The sequence below is a fragment of the Lepisma saccharinum genome, chromosome 13 (assembly GCF_977018435.1).
Source record: "Lepisma saccharinum chromosome 13, izLepSacc3.1, whole genome shotgun sequence".
NCBI lineage: Eukaryota > Metazoa > Arthropoda > Insecta > Zygentoma > Lepismatidae > Lepisma > Lepisma saccharinum.
The window spans coordinates 52,533,514-52,551,384 of record NC_139241.1 but is presented as its reverse complement, the minus strand read 5'-3'; the positions used below and the strand labels follow the sequence as shown (position 1 = coordinate 52,551,384).

The following is a 17,871-nucleotide window of genomic DNA, read 5'->3' as shown; positions in this document are numbered from 1 at the left end:
CTTTTGTGGAAGCTTGCATTACAAATCATTAAGCGGGTTGACGATCTTTTCTAACAGTTTCGCTTTTTTATGAAGTGTTACAGGGAACAAAGAACGCATTTTGAATGAAAGCGGTTACCGGAAGTTGTTGGCTACAATGCCAAGAGTTGCTCACTCACGGGGACCTTCTGAAATCTAGGTCAGAGCTGGACAGATGGTCCAGACTTCCAGGCACCAAGCATCTGTATTCTGGAACATTCCTGCAATCTTATCTCTAATTTCACAAGGTGGTGTATTTATCGACGAAAGAACTTGACCTGCCATATACATAGACAAAGGCCAGCACAGTCATTTCAGGCTGCTCCCCCCCCAATCCAGTTATCAGCAGCTCTTAGGACAAGGAAACAAGTCAAGGTCGATTTAAAATAATATCCAAGCACATTCGATCTTCTCTTCTTGCGTATCCAAGAGAAAGCGAAATCAGAATGGCAAAAAAAGCCTAGCGTGTTGGGTAGCGACCGTCTGGTGCAGGGTAACATTGGCACACTTTGGGGAGGGTAGAGGTCAAGTGCTATTGGATATCATTCAAGCTTGGTGTGGTGGTGTCTATTTTTAGATCAGACCCACTTGCCATCGGTAGAGTGCTCGAGAAGGGAATGAGTGAGAATAAAACGAGTGCAAAAAAATGTATTTTTCGGCCGATTTCCTTCAATTTTTCAATTTGTTTCTAAATTTTTCACAGTTCCCGGGAAAAGGGTCGTTACTTCGAGAGGGTCGTAGAATCGAGAGTTGACTGTATTCTCTTGCAATTATATGCTTCAATTTAGAAGAGATTTGATAAAAAATATTAAAGAATTACATTGGAATATTACAATAGTTTCATTTAATCAGAAAATTCATTTTCTTTCACACACAACACTGGTGCAAAATAAATAAAAAATTCAAATTTTATATAATTTACAGGAATAATTAGACCTGGAGAGAGAGTACTACATTGAATTTTTGCAGACTGCTTGAAACTTTAGAAAAGTATGAGCTAATATCAGTGATAAATCTCTGCTGCTTTCAGACATGCATATCATTTCATTTACAATATTGATAACAGTATGGGTTTCAGCCTAAGCCGCATGTCAAGCTAACTTTGTCGCAGGTTTTATGTATCAATCCACGCGAGAACTGAGCTCAGAATCTTCCGTGCCAGTCTTGCATAAACCGCCGAGCTGCTTTCATCACAGACACTGAGAAAATCTGCAGTATTGCCAACCGCACAACACATCAAAACCCGCATGCATGTCAAGCTGAATGTATTTTTGCTTCTTTTGGTCTCCTGAAACATAACACTTTTAAAGTACTTTCTGCTCATAGATTATTTAATAAATGTGTCATTACTTAATATAAATTGTGAAATATCTTCGAAACATGAGAGCATGTGTGTGTGTGTGTATATTTCAAGCACAAAAAAAAGAAGATAAAAGTAAACAAGGATAGGCCCCTCTTGAATTTAATGACAAATTATTGTTTTTGGTTTAGAAAGAAATACATTTATGAAAAACTTGGTTGCTTCGTTCGCAATACATTCGTTACTATAACACACACGCACTTCAAGTTTATACCACCAAAAAAAGTATGATTTGATATTGGTGATATATATAATGGAGTGCACTGTCTGCTGCTATTACTCTGTTTGGTTTCAATTTATGGATCACTTCACTAAACCAGGATTCAAATCTTCATCTGTCCATTTCTTGCTGATAATCACCCTTCTCTTTCTTTGCACGGAACAGTAAACATGCACCTTCAACAAAGCCTTCATTGCTGCCAGTGGGTGAAACAATAAGCTTCCTCCTCCCCCTTTCTAAAGCCCTGGCGGTGGTTTTGCATGGTGGTATCCTTCCATGTTTGATTCAATGTACGGCCCCCGTCCCCTACCAAGTTGATGCACGTCTCGTCCAAATAATAAACATGTTTCTTCTCACCGTGAATTATTTTAATACCGCAGAGATTTTATTGTCGTCACACAACAAACAATTGTTCCCTCTTCCTAAACTCAAACGGCAAATCCTTCAACACCCGTGATACAGTTCCTGCGCACATTGACGGCAAATCACCTCACGCCCTGTTTTATTTTGATATTGTTGCGGTAGTAAGGAGGAATATACATTTAAAACATCATGCTTGACTTTGAAAAACCTTTTTCTTCGGATGAAGTCCAAAATAACAGGATACCTCGATTCAGCCATTCTCGCCGCTGTATAGCACGATTATTAATCACAATAAACATGGGGTTAAAATAGTGGGATGTGCAAGACTGGTATCGCGGATTCCACGCGCTCTGCAACGTATTCAGTCTCGCTCGACTCGCTCGTGAGCTTCAGCGATTCTTCAACATAATGGAGATTCCAGTTGACAAATCTGCAGATCCAAGTTCGTCTGCATAGTGATTGCAGCCGATCAAGTACATACCTGCTAATGGATGTATTATTTTGTCAGAATAGAACCCGTCTCAGTGGAACTATATTCTGCGTGCACGTTTAGATCTACATATGCGAAAACCTGCTTCAAAGTTAACTTGATGCTTGGCTTAGTCATCATATATCCTCTGCATACAATAAATTATTTTACATAGTCATGTCTCAATTTTACAACTTTTTACAGTCCTGGGAAAAGGGTCGTTACTGGAACTTGGACTGATTTTGATAAACCCCAACACCAATATGCAAAAAGTGCACTGAAAATGTCCTTTGGTTGTTTTGGAGCAGTTCTTGCGGCAAAATTATATTAAGTAAATGATTACTTAGCAGGTGCTTGAAACAAGAGAATAGAAGACAATACCACGCACACCTGTAGATTGACCTCATACTGTAACAGCTAAACACTGGAAATTTTTAAGTTGTTCTTTAATAAAACTTAATTCCCATATACCAATATACCCCCCCCCCCCATTCCCCCAAGCTGTTATGACTGATTAGTCAATATTTTCAATAAACTGTGAACTGCGCACTGGCCTACCATCACACTGTGGCAAGTAACACATGGCCAGTACATTGATCAGGACCTTGAATGGTGTGTGAGCCAACAAAGCGCACTCACGATTTCCTGTCAACAAAGGCACGACACCACTTCACATTTTGACGATTCATAATGTTCCCAAGATGTGCTGCAATTTCATGGTGAACGTCCGCTGAACATTCACCTTTTTCCTGGAGAAACCGTATCACAGCCTGCACTTTGCATTTGGCAGGATTCTTTATCGGCCCAGCATTTTCAGAGCATGTGACTCACACAAGACTCAGTGCAGCACTTGGAATGAATGCTACTGGAAAGAGTAAGGATGAAGGTTAAGGATCAAGGTTACTGTCAGTGTTGGCAACTTATGCCCTACATATTTTCTCTAAGATACATGGAGAACCTTCTCTGCATGCTGCAGGAAGATACTGACTAAACTTCAGAAATGCAGCCCCTGCTGGTTCCAAAGGCAGGTTCACTGTGGTCTTCTCTTCTCGATGAACAACCACTATACCAGGGCCATTGTAGTTTCCAGCAAGAACTCTTCTTTTGTCACCCAGGCTGTTGCATGACTGGTCACATGCAAGATTACATTTCCCATGCATCACAGCAGGTGCTCAAAACAGCCAATCAGACGAGCATGCTCTTGAAATCTACCTGCAATCTTGTGTTATTGGAGGTAGGGAAAAATGCCGACCTTGGGTTGGGCAATTCTGTAGCCACATTTTGACCCAAAAAAAATCCATTTGGCATCCTACACCTACGGTTATGTCAATCACCTGGGAGGTACAGAGTTCAACAAAGGAGAATGCTTCATCCAGTATCACTCATAATTTTCCAATTTCGGGATGCAGGCTGGAAGATGACAGAAACTAGCAAAGAGAAAGGCCAAAGACGTTGGTACCCTTGATTGCTTCTTTTGCCGGTCAGATTTGTAGAAGGTCTCAAGTCTTTGTGGTGGAAATTAAGGATGGTTCTTAAAAAAGTTATTTTTAAACTTACACTAAAGGTTAAAAGGGGTTACTCAGGTACACTTCCGGGTTGTTGCAAACCCATTGACTTGCAAAGGAATTATTAAACCGCAGCAGTGTAAGTGACTGTACAAACAGGGTTTTTAGGCAATTAAAGAAATGTATTGTTAATTTAGTCATGTTAAGTCCTGTAGGATTTTGGTGGAGGGGTGCTGTGTACATGAAACGCAAAGATCTCTAAATAGTATACACCTAAGATGTGTAAAAAAAAAAAAAAAAAAAAAAAAAAAAAGTATGGATCTAGACATCCTATCCTTGGTATTCTGATCTGAGATAGTGGCCTTAAATGTTGTACCATCAACATGTAGTACAGTGTTCACGAAAAGATTCGCAATGCAGTGACAAAAATAACTGCAACATATATTTCAAATTTTCACCTCTCCCCCCCGAAATTTTTCAGTTACTGGGTAAAAGATTGTTACTTCGAGAGGAACGTTATTCCCAGGTTGTTTTAAAGATAGACTTGACTGTAACTCAGTTCAAAGTAACTAAAGTGGAGAAAACCATTTGTTACCTGTACTGGTACTTCATTGGGATCGATCTGTCCTAGTTTCACATAATGCTGGAAAAAATTCTTAATTGCATCGTCATTCGCCGTTTTTTTCTTTTTACCAAACCCCTTTGGCACAAAGTCAAAGCCCTCTACTTTCAAGATGCTCTCAAAACAGGTTCTCTTCTTTCCAACTGATTCTGAGAATAAACAAAACAAATGCATTAAGTTATTGTTTTTAACATGCGCACGAAATGTACAGGGTGATCTTAAACTGCAAGACCCCCAGAAAATGTGATTATCTCAGCTCCTTGCAAATGTAAAAGTGTGAAACATGCGATAAAAATAACTCTATACTTTGAGAAAGGAAGGTTACAAAGTCAGCTGATGGTGAATGACAATGTAGCGCCATGAGGATGCTGATACCTGACACATTGTTGCCATTTACACTTTTCTTTCGGTTGTACTAGGGCAAGACAAATAATATTTGCACTTTCACCATAACTTTCTTTAGGTTGGCCACACTGCCTCCAGTGGCCACATGGTGATAGGTGGCACTCTTGTAGTTACGTGGCCAATGTTTTATCATAATCGCTCCAATTTTCTTTCCTTTGTTACAGAGTAAACATTGCCGCTCCACTGGCAGTGTGCACCATGGGAAAACAGAGATCAGTGATCGGAAGCTTGTCGTGGATTACTTCGCATGCAGAACAGTGGCATGTCCAGAATTTTCGAAAGGGGAGGTGGTTATGTACACTTTCCTTTTAGTACTTGGTCCAACCAAACAACCTCCCCCCCCCCTTCTTGGGCACACACACCACTGATGACTAATTTGCAGAGAGCATGCCATCTTACAGACTGCTGACCTGTGACTGCCGGTTTGTCAGAATCATCTCTCGAGCTTGTTGAATCTTCACGCCAGTGGTGGAGGTTGATGGGCATCCTGCTCCTGCTTCGTGCTTCCCACTCGGCCGGTCATTTTTAAACCTCTCAATCCACTCATACACACTTCTACACGGTAGAGCAGTATCTCCGTATTGTACTGAAAGCCTGTGATTAATTTCAGCCCCAGACACATCATCAGACCATAGAAAAGGATCACTGATCTCTGTTCTTCCTTGGTGCACACTGACGGTAGAGTGGCCATGTTTACCACAAGAGTACCACCTTTCAGCATGCGAACGCTGAAGGCAGTGTGACTGATCTAAAGAAAGTTATGGTGAAAGCGCACAAATTTTTTGACTACCTTTAAAGTTGCCACTCACTATGGTATTCTAGGCTTCTGTGGAGTACAGTAGCTTATACAGAATAATATGTTAACAAGTAATGAGATCCAAGGTTACTGGGAAGACTACGCTAGGCACAGTACTTGTAAAGAATCACAATAAAGGTACACCTTGTGAACTGCACCGTGCCATGAAGGTACATAAGAGTTGTGGTCTCACACATTCACCTTGGCCATAGTGGAAGAAAGGTGAGTATTTTTACATGCAGGTACTAATACATTCGAGGCTAGCTGGGTCCCTGGATGTTCCAGATTGCATACTGGTACACACTGTCACCTTGTAATCAAGCAATGCCAGGGTCAATCCCAAGTACAAACTGATTTGAATCCAACTTTAAACTGTATTTTTTGATTGATTGAGTTGGTGTTTTAAGTCCATTTTATGCACAGTAAGGCTAATCGGGACCGGACCTACAGTTTAATGTGGGATCCGAACCACTATGATTACAAGGCGACGACGCTACCACTGTGCTATACGGGAGGCAACTTTAAACTGTAGGCCCATCACACACACAAAAAAAAAAAAAAGAATTAAATATGGTCATTTTTCACATCCATGAAAACTCGTGTACACTTCCTGGCACCAAAATTACATGAGTAATTCCTTGGAACTCAATGAATTCCTGGTTGGTAGACACCCTGAATTAACACTGCAAATTTACAAATGAACAACTAAAATTTAAGAAAAGATCTTTACCTGTAAGGAATGCATCGTAACTATACTTCAGGTTTTTCTTATTGCACCATACACTAAGGAATTTCCTTACATCTCCCATTATGGTCTTCAGTAAAAACTGTAGCAATTATCTGGAAAGACAAAAATATTAACATAAAAACTAGGGATGAGCCAATATTGATACCAATGTATTCGCATAAAAAAGTAACTGTTCAATTTTAATCACTCATACTTATTCAGAGTCTAAAAGTGCTGCCCAAAACTTTGGCAGAATCTGAATATCCTGAAAATTATAAACATTTTAAAGCACCTCCCTGGTACCATGATATGCATGTCTGGGTAACCAAAGCCCGTTTTGATCCGTTTAATCAATCCTTTGGCAATATAGTCTTCCTAAATTTGTTTTTTTCCTCTTGGCCTGTAATTTAAAAATTTTAGAGGTAAACAGCCACAGTTTTTCTTGTAGACTTATTTAATAACCATAAACTACAAGAGAAATAAGTAAACAGCTATGTAGCATCATTAGAACATGTTGATTCCACTTTATCTAATATATTTTTTATAACTTTCTTCCACCACTGCTTCGACCTTCCACTTATTTCTGATTTCTTCACTTGTTATTTTGTCTCGTACAGGATACACCACTTAAAGACTACAAAAATCTCATTTGTGAACAACTAATTCTAGTTTTATCATGTTGATGAGGAGTCCAACATTTGCTACCATATAGAATAGCTAGTTTGGAATTATGTTATGGTACGTAATTTGGATTATTTTCTCATTTGTTTTTCAAAATTCCATTTAATGTATTTTATTAAATTATTCTCTACATCATTTTGGTGTTCGAACTGTGAAATATGGTTTGACAAATGTACAAAGTCTGATATTTTATCACATCACTATATTCATTATAGGAAGTTTTATACAATTTTTTGCCACTAAAGTTTGAAAACAGAAATTTGTAAATCATCTTCATTTGCTGCCATCAATACCTGGCCATCTGCAAATATTACTGTTTGTAATATTGTATTTCCATCAATATATAAATTGATGAGGGAAACTGAGCAAACGGAACATCGCCTCTTCACACAGTACACTGACCCAATCGTGCAAGCAATACCTAGCATACCACTGGCCTAGCATTAACATTCCTCAGTCGCTACTGGGTTCGGCTGCCTGATAAAGGTAATCAACCCGGTGGTAGAGGAATGAAAACCTGCAGGGTCAACACATTATGACAGGGAATAAAACGTCGCCTTTGGGATGAAAATAACACAGTTATCATAGATCACAGAAACCATCCGGATGAGCACGGTAAGCACCCCGAGCGAGTTGAATCATGGAGGACGACCGAGGCGAGACGAGACGGCGATACCGGCATGGTCCTGTGGGTAGCCAGCGGCGATTGGACCAGGTAAGTGTGGAGAGAGCTCTGTCTTCTTCATCTTCCCTCTTCTCGGCCAGGCGGGCCAATGAATTAAACTTAACCTCTCGCTTTTCTTCAAGCTACATCCTTGTGTCTCCAGCGATCCCCGTCACTAAATCGAGTCACACTTCAATACATATATATGCCTGTTTTTTTAAAGATTCCCATTCCTGAATTATTTTATCCCCGTCACTAAATCGAGTCACACTTCAATACATATATATGCCTGTTTTTTTTAAATATTCCCATTCCTGAATTATTTTATCAAGGTACACAATAAATAATAATGGGAAAAGACCACATTAAACATGGTACTTTAAATTTTATAAACGTTCTCAATTACTTAATGTGGTTTTTGTTTCCAAGTACCATTACACTACAGTCCTGTTTAACCGAATTTGATGGGACCGATGGTGCTTCATTGAATGAAAATTTGGTTAAACCGGAATAAATTTTTTTGATATACAGTACATACAGTATTTTTATATACAGTACATATGTATTTGAACGTGTAGGCATAAACAAAAAGCTTACAATAATTCCTAGTCATTTAACTCAGCACAGCACGCATGCTAAAAATAGTGGGGGGGTGGGTGAGTCCAGCTAACACATCATAACAATGAACTTACTCTTTGATAACTAACTGTTAGACCATAACAAAGACAAAAGTGCATCGTCGGTGCTCCCGTGTAAAACATGGTCGTGCACGAGTAATGGCTTTTTTTAGCGATTCGGTTAACTTGGAAATTCAGGACTCCGGAAATTCGGTTAATCAGGACTGTAGTGTATCAGTGGACAACAGTAAGGTAAAAGTACCACGTAGTCCGATACCCAGTGGAGGCACAGAAAGGCCAGCATGTTTAATCTACTGTAGCTCCTGTTAAAAACTTCTGTCGTCTGCTGGGCATTGTTAGCACTGACTTCAGTGCAATAAAGCAACTGTGGCAATGGGAAATGCTCATAGTCATTTGGGAATGCAAGCTAGTAATAGCTTCAAGGACTGTGACCTTGCTCCTCGTTCAGAGGAACGGTGTCACTTGAATTCAAGGTCATAACGAGACAGGTGGGGACCCCACGGTAGTCTACTCAAGTTGCCCCCCACCCATAAGTTACTGCTTTTATAGTAAATGCGTAATTTTAGCATAATTCTCTTTATTAAGATTACGGATGTGTTCCTTTTGGTAAGTATTAAGGATGAATAGTACAAATTAACTACTAAAATAGATACTGTGAAATATATTCTTTACCCATTAACAAGTTAAGATTAACTATTAATTGAAATACTATCATAATCATGGCCGTAGGCAGAAAAAAATTTCGGGGGGGGTTCATTCATAATTGTTCCCAGGGCGTCACCAGAAATTTGAATAATAGCAATAATAATAATAATAATTGTACAATAATAATTAAAATGTCATAATAATAAAACAATTTTATTCCATAATAATAATACTAATAATAATTATTATTATATTATTGTTATATCCTTGAGGGGGCTTACTCAATCCAGCAGATGAGTGAATATCCAGCATAAGTTTATTTTTGTTTTTTTTACGTTTCATACAGTGTGTACTGAAATGCACAATTATTTTACTTCGTCATTAAACTTTAGATACCTTCAAGAAAAAACTTTAAAAGTTAGATGGAAATTTTAGTCATAAAGTTTTGTTGTTTGACTTTAAAATTAAATTTTTGGAATTTTGAAAGTGTGGAACCAGTTATTCTCTTTAAAAGCTTAGCCTGGTGCATGGATTGTAACCTCAATCGCGAACGTAATGCGCTATGAATCTGGAGGCACTAGGTTTGAACTCCTATCAAGGGGGATTTATTTTCGACTTTATCGGACGAGGAATTTAAAAGCTGGAAAGGGAATTTTGGGACAATCATAAAGGAATCTTCATTGTATATTCCTTGTGACGCAGGAACAACACTGGAAAGATGACAGCAGAAGTGATAATGGAGGGGTCGCCGGTGGGCTGCGATTCCGAGAATAAATCCTGTTTCACTCAACTTTCAGAATTCCATATTTATGAAAATTCTAGCTCGATCGTTTCAACATTGTCTCCTTGTATTTTTGTGATGCTTCGAAAAAACAATTGAAAATTTGTTACAGATTTTGGTTTCTGAACATCAATTAATCCAACATGTCAGAGGTTTCGGGGGGGTTTGAACCCTAGAAACCCCCCCTCTAAATACGGCCATGATCATAATTATTGCAACTATCTTCAAAGGTCAAAAATACCCAAAGTCATGGAACAAAAAAAAAATAGCCTTCATTTTAAAACAAAGTCAAGTTTTAGAAAAATAATGTCTGTCTGAACTACCCCTACATATGTGTTAGAACAACAAAAAATATTGAAAATTTTCAAAGTGCTCAAGCAACCAGTGCTGGAACATTTGGTATGGACAGACTCCTATACATTCTGAACAAAAATTCTGGTCTTAGTACAATTTCTGTGAACTAAAAGTGGATCAACATCACAGTAATTGTTATAACTTCTAACAATATTATGTGTGCGTACTCATATTAGTGGTAATTTGCCAGTGGAAAATTGGTTCATACACCCTATACTGAAACCTGTGGTATTTTTATAATGAAAAATATTACCTTTCTGATTTTTTTTAATATTATGTTTGACATGTATTGATTATACTTTGTAACAATTTTCATTATGGTAAAACCTGGGACTCCATATCAAACAATTACCCAAAGTGGAGTGCTTTTTCAGCACAACCTTATTTATAGATTTTTCTACTTTCTCAGTAGGTAAGAGTGGTAATATACTCATTTTCTTTTAGGACTGTCTTCTCCTCTCCAACAATACCTAAATCATCAAAATACTCCACATAGTTTCCAAGATATGACATGTTTTGTGTCACATGGTGTGTTCGTTCCTGCACCCAATTTCTGAAAATCTTCAAATTTTCAAAAATTTACAACTTTCAAAATATTTGTTGGACAAGCCTAAAATTACATATTTGTCACATTGGACCAAGTATCTATCAGTAAAAAAAAATATGAAGCAACTTGTTTTCTTTGAATTGGGCGAGTTCCCGTGGAATGAACCATATTTATTTTTAGAGAGTGATTCAATCTTGCTGATATATCTAGTTTCTGCTTCTTCCCTCAATTTGAGAAGGTTGAGATAGCTAGCCTTCCTCACTGAGTGTTGAGTATAATGCACTAGATAGACAAGATCCCACAGGGTTCCTACACAAAATCATGCAATTTTTTCCAGGACATTTCCAGGACTTTTCAAGGATTTTCTACAATTGCTCCAGGACAAGTGTAGAAAGTAAGCATGGCAAAATACACATTCTTACATATTTTCTTTTATTAAAAAAAAATAGTTCTAAATTTTTTTAATGCAGGCTCCCAACTCCTCTACACCTGCTCCTTTCCACACCTTTCATTTCTTAGTATAATGAAGGTTATTTAATTTTTACAATAATACAGAAACAATACAAAGGTAGAAAAAATAAACACAAGTATAAATAAGTTTATAAAAAATTACCATCTTGTATTACAAATAAACAAGAATAATATCCTTGGAAAACTTGGAATATTTAGGATAGCAAGCCCTTTTTTTTAACCATTATTATTATCATCATATTTTCTACCTCTGAGCAATATTATACTTCAATCACAAAAATAAAACTTATCACAAAACTATGACTACAGTACACAGCAACATGACATAAGTAACTAAACCACTGTCATGACACTGGCCTGTTTTAAATGAAAACTTATTGTAATTCATACAAATAAAACGGGACAAAGGAATTTCCAGGACTATCTCCAAAATTCCAGGTACAGCTTGGAAAAATGTGAAATTTCATAACATTTCCATGCCTGGAAGGAATATTTTAAAATTCCAGGTTTTCCAGGATGCGTAGGAACCCTGTCCCAGGTTTGAACATTGGTCAGGCATCATTGTGTCACTGTGTTCATCTTATCATCCATACAACCCACCTCCATAGTAGAGTGGTTAGCAGAGCATGCTATAATGGCAGGAGCCTCAGGTTCAAATCCCAGCCTGGGCATTCTTTGTTACTGTCTCTTCATCAGTTTCATTACATCATCACTCATCCTTGTTTTCGCAATTAGCCAAAAGTGGTAGAAAAGTGAAGTAAAATAAATTAAATCATCATTATCCACATATTAAGTTCATCCTTTGATCACATTGCAATTAACACACAAGATAAAAAAGCAATGCAAAATAATCAAAAGAGAAACAAATAGAAAACCTTTTGGTTTAATTTAATGAAATTAAAGATTAAGAAACAAAAAGTAGAATCAAAATAAGAATACTAGAAATTACATTCTGAACGGAAATTTCCCAAGTTGAATTTCGCGCCTCCGATCGAGATGGACAGACAACGAGCTACGAGAAAAATGCCTTCTGAGCTTATGTTAGTATTGAATGATGCCATAAAAATAATAAACTATATAAAATCACGACATCTTAAAAGCAGGCTCTTCAAACTAATGTGTGAAGATATGTGAAGAAGCTACCACACTGAAGTAAAGGGGTTGTCTCGGAGATAAGTGTTGACACATTTGATGGAACTGCATGCAGAGGTAGCAGCATTTTTGATGGACCTTAACGCTCTATTGGTGACGGTTTTAAATTATGAAGACTGGGTGTGCAAACGGGCAAATTTGGCTGACATCTTTAGCAAAATGAACTAAATGAATCTACCATTGCAAGGAAAAACTGCCACAGTTCTTGATGCAAACGCCAAAATGTCTTCTTTTAAGAGGAAACTTATGTATTGGTTGGAGTCCGTGGAAAAGGAAGATATTGATAGCTTCAAGCTTTTTCAATGAAAATAACATCAAGGTTCAACAAAAATACAGAAAAATATTCAGGTGCATCTTGAAGGTTTGAAACACTTTTTTGGCATTATTTTCCAACAGCTCAAGAAAAAGTGAGCTGACTATAAATGGGCACTGAATGTATTCAGCATGAACAAAAAAACTTCCCAGCTCAAACTCAGCGGAATATGAGGTCCTCATAGATTTGACATCTGTCTTTCTCAACTATATATCACTGTGAAGCGGGATTCACCTACCAAAACAAAATACAGAAGTCGCTCAAAAGCTCTCTTTAATTTCCATTCTCTTACTGTCTACCTCGTCTTCCTCCACCCCGTAGCATTACTTCTAAACACCATTAACTTGTAAGACATAGGGTACGGTAGGCCTATGGGGATCCGCCATAGAAATTTATTCTAAAAAGGACTTTGTAAGCCAAAAAAGGTTGGGAACCACTATACGTGAAGCAGAACAGCCTGAACGCTTCGTGAAAGTGAATATAGCTTCAAACACGCCATTCCACAACAGCAGCTAAAATTTTACATCATTAGGTATGGAATTTATAGCAATTTTTCGATGTTCTCTTTTGCTATTTTAGTGTATAAACGATTTTTACTAATAAAAAGCAGCGAAAGTACTCCAAAGTGGGAGGTCTTTACTTACGTGGGCCATACCTTCAGATCAAATATCCCTGTTTTTTCTGCATGCTGGAACCAATTTTATATTACGAAGAACTTCAAAATATGTCAATTAAAAAAATAATTAATAGGGCCGAGTTCCATTTGTTTTATTGCAATGCAATTTTACGATTGTTCGATTTCAATTTACTTTTGTGAACACATACTGCGAAGTTTTAATGATTATTAAAGATTTTGTTCAATATATGCTTTCGTAGTCAGGATAGGTAGGCCAGGATCTGCTTCATGATAAAGTAACATGTTAAGGTAACAGATGTACTTTACTTCACAATAACACATTTCCGAGAGCTAAAAATACTAAAAACGTTCATAAACAACAAAATCTTCACAAACCATGTAAATATTTCACTTTCTCAAGGGGGTATAGAGGGTGAAGGGTACCTTTAGGGACTTTATTTTGATGCTAAGAGAACCAAACCTGGCCTGCCTAACCTAACTATGAAAGCATATATTGAACAAAATCTTAAGTAATCGCTAAAATTCTGTAGTATGTGTTAACAGAAGTAAATCAAAATTGAACCATGTTAAAATTCATAGCATAATGAGATTGCAATAAAACAAAAGGAACTTGGACCCTTTAAGGAAGGTTTAAATTTTGGGTGACAATGATTGCCAAAATTCTACGAGAATTAGTTTTCCTTCTAGGAAAATTTAAAAAAAAAATCATAAAAGAATCGGAACCGTTACCAATCAACGTAATTCTCGAGGGGGTACAGTGGGTTAACAGCCTCAGTTTGGCCTGTTACTAATAGGTTTGGTTCTCTTAGAATAAATATCGTTGATTGTCATTCATATAAACGTTTCTCGTTGTTTCTAGCATTCTAGCATGCACAGATGCTTCTTAAGCGATTTTATGAGGTATGATTTATGATGTCATGCACGAGGAATACCTACATTGTTAGGTTAGGCCTGTTAGGTTTGGTTCTCTTAGCATAAATATCATTGAAGTGAATGTCGCGAGTGGAAAGTATGCAACCAAACAAGTTGTCATGTTGTTCTACAATATATCAAATTTACGATTTCTTCAATAGAGGTCCTGCGTGTACATTCGTGAATTGCAAGAACAAGAAATGTGTGAAGTGTAGCAAACGTTATTTTTTAAAATTTACTTTCTTTTCATGGTGATGGCAATTACGCATTATCCTTCGATATTCGCCGTTGATTTCTTGCGTGTATGACGAAAATTTCTTCAAATAAGTGGCAAAAGTGTTCCGGGATGCGAAGAATTGAACGTGCAGTGATCACATTTCGAGGATAAATATCTCGCTTACTTGTGGTTTCCACATGTGAAAATCAGTTTCGGGCACCTAGAAACATCGAAATGTGCAGATTGGAAAGGAAAAAGGGTAAATTTCTCGTATCGGACAAACGGCTGAAATTTGCTAGTTCATTTAATTTGAATATTCGTACTTACGTATTCTGCATTGAGAAACATTGCTCAATGTGGCATTTCGCTTATTTCACGGAAATAAGCTATATTTGCGAAATATCGAGTAAGTTTTCTTTCCTTTTGCCTTCGGTAACACGCAAAATGGCGGTCACAGTTTCACTACCGTACTCGGCATGCAGTGTTTCTACCCCACTGCACCCAAAAATACCTACGTAGCCCCACAAACCATTTCCGGTAAGGTTAGGTTAGGTAGGGTCACGTATAAGTTACAATAGTTAAAGATTGGTTTCGAAAAAATATACGTAGCCCCACACACCATTCTCACATAGCCCCACGAACCATTGACACATAGCCCCACAAACCATTTGCGAAAACGTTCCTTCTTCAGTTGCAAAAACAAGTGGTTGGAAAGAAACTGCATTCGGTAAGTAATTTCTCCCGTAAATTTGAAGAAATTTGTTTGTCCGATACGAGAAATTTACCGGAAAAAGTTGGAATTTTCGAGGGGTACGATCGGTCACCAGCCCCAGGGGTCCATGTCAAAAACTTCATTTACGAGTCGCCGGTAATGTGTGACACACGTCATGATTGCGTTTATGTATAAAGGAGGGGCAACAAAATCTTTACGACAATTTACAAGAGGACAATTTGCAGCCTAAAATTCATCAAGAGGTGCAAATTATGTATATCGTTATGCGGCCAACCTGTTCACTCTAAGTTTACTCGAAGTCTGCCCCGCCGTAACTACATGTATACATATATGTTTCTCCACTCTAAAACATGTTGATAGTTTCTTAGAACGTTGAATTTTTACCAAAAACAAAACAATGTTCAAAAATTCAACAAGGGATGACAGAAAACCAGATCTGCACAAAAAATTGTTTAGATACTTTACAAGCAATAAAGTGAAAATTGAAATAATGTGTACTTGACAAAAAAAAACAATACAGTTTCCCCTTTCACTAATTTACTCTTTGCCGGCAAATTAACTTACTTACGATATGATACATTAATGGAGTTGTTCAATGTTTTCACAGTGTTGCCACAACCAGAAAAACTCAATTTCTCTTCTCTAGGTACAAAACTTCCCTGTACGCACACATATTTCCTTCCCCCCCCCCCTCCCAAAAACCAAATATTGATAATGATAAATTAGGGTGGGCAGTACAAACGTAAGGCATTGGGTGGCATCCGGATCCTAAAATTTTTCGGATCCGGATCCGTTTTGCCATCCCACATGCGCTTCTTTGGAACTTATTGTTACATGCTAATATACATATATATATAATATACATACATACACACATATATATAGTGTGTGTGCGCGATTTGTAATTAATTAATACACTTACAAGGGAGGTCTAAGTCTCCCCCTCCGATTTCCATGAAACTTGGCAGGTGTATAGAGGCTCCCCCTCAAATGTCAAGATGAGGAGAAATTGAAGTGGGGATCTGACCCCGAAACCACGTAAATATGGCATGGGAAGAAACAGGGGGCATAGGATCTCTCTATACACCTGTCAAATTTCATGGGAATTGGAGGAGGACACAGAGGTCAGATTATCCCCACGTCAATTTGTCCTCATCTTGACATTTGAGGCGGGTTTTGCCCCCTAAAACAGTTTTTTAGCCGAAACAAAAAAAAACGTATATCTTCCTTTGCGCCCCTCTATACACCTGCGAAGTTTCATGAAAATCGGAGTGGGACACAGGGGCCAGATCCTTACTTCAATTTGTCCTCATCTTGACATTTGAGGGGATTTTGCCCCCTAAAACAGTTTTTAGCTGAAACACAAAAAACACGTATTTATTCCTTTGGGCCCCCCTATACACCTGCCACGTTTCATGGAAATCGGAGGGGAACACAGGGGTTAGATCCCCAATTCAATTTGTCCTCATCTTGACATTTGAGGGGAGGTTGCCCCCTAGCACAGATTTTTAGCCGAAACAAAAAAAACACGTATTTCTTCATTTGGGCCCGTTTATACACACACTTGCCAAGTTTCATGGAAATCGGAGGAGGACACAGGGGTCAGATCCCCACTTCAATTTGACCTCATCTTGACAATTGAGTGGGTTTTGCCCTGTAAAACAGTTTTTTTACCTGAAACAAAAAAAAACACGTATTTCTTCCTTTGGGCCCCACTATACACCTGCCAAGTTTCATGGAAATCGGAGGGGGCACATAGGTCAAATGCCCACTTCAATTTGTCTTCATATTGACATTTGAGGGGGGTTGCCCCCTAAAACAGTTTTTTAGCTGATACAAAAAACATGTATTTCTTCCATTGGGCCCCACTATACACCTGCAAGGTTTCATGGAATTCGGAGGTACACAGGGGTCAGATCCTTACTTTAATTTGTCCTCATCTAGACATTTGAGGGGGTTTTGCCCCCTAAAACATTTTTTTAGCTGAAACAAAAAAAAAACACGTATTTCTTCCTTTGGGCCCCACTATACGCCTGCCAAGTTTCATGGAAATCGGAGGGGGACACTTAGATAACCTCCCTTGTTAGTCTTACACTTTGTAATGGACATTTCCACTTTGACATGAAAAACGTTTTAAATCCATTCATTTTACAGATAATGACACAAACATGAGACGTGCAAAATATCTCGGCGATATTTGTTTCGGTTCTCGAGAAACACGCCTTCAAACACCGCTGAAATTCACCTACTACGTCACGGATTTGAAAACGTCCTCTCCACAGACAGGAGGTCCTCTGACGTCATCACTTAGAAATGCGTCTAGGCGGGGCTTCTGCTCGTCCCGTCAACTTAGCATGAGTCGCGGAATCGACAGCAAATTCACTTGTTACTGTGTAAAACAAAGTATCTTACAACTTCCAGTGCAAAAATCTGTGCTCCATTTCTTGGAGATGAATTATGCCCTAGCAGTATAGTAGTATTTACCATAATTCAGCCACTCAGTAGAGTGTTTTCCCATTAGGGTGACAAAGCAAACCTTGTAACAGTCAATGGCTGAACACGTGAACAGCCTTGTTCATTGCGAATACATAGGTTAGTTCTGACTGGCAAGAACTTAATGTTATAGGAATGCCTTTTCTGG

The 17,871-nt window shown here is 38.1% G+C and overlaps 1 protein-coding gene across 3 annotated transcripts in view; it reads right to left on the bottom strand.

Annotated features, from left to right (window-relative positions):
- Positions 1–15,912, bottom strand: part of LOC145997285 (dosage compensation regulator mle-like) — a 144,314-nt gene extending 128,402 nt beyond the window's left edge. The window contains exons 1-3 of one of the 3 annotated variants that reach the window (XM_083134175.1): positions 15,795–15,912; positions 6,489–6,598; positions 4,531–4,706 (exon numbers count right to left, since the gene is read on the bottom strand). In XM_083134175.1, the coding sequence (XP_082990301.1) occupies positions 4,531–4,706; positions 6,489–6,567 (255 nt within the window). In that variant the 5' untranslated portion in view covers positions 6,568–6,598; positions 15,795–15,912. Of the gene's footprint in view, positions 1–4,530; positions 4,707–6,488; positions 6,599–15,728; positions 15,748–15,794 lie in introns of those variants that run through there. The other 2 variants (XM_083134176.1, XM_083134177.1) reach the window with 2 other exon arrangements.
- Positions 15,913–17,871: the final 1,959 nt, after the last annotated feature.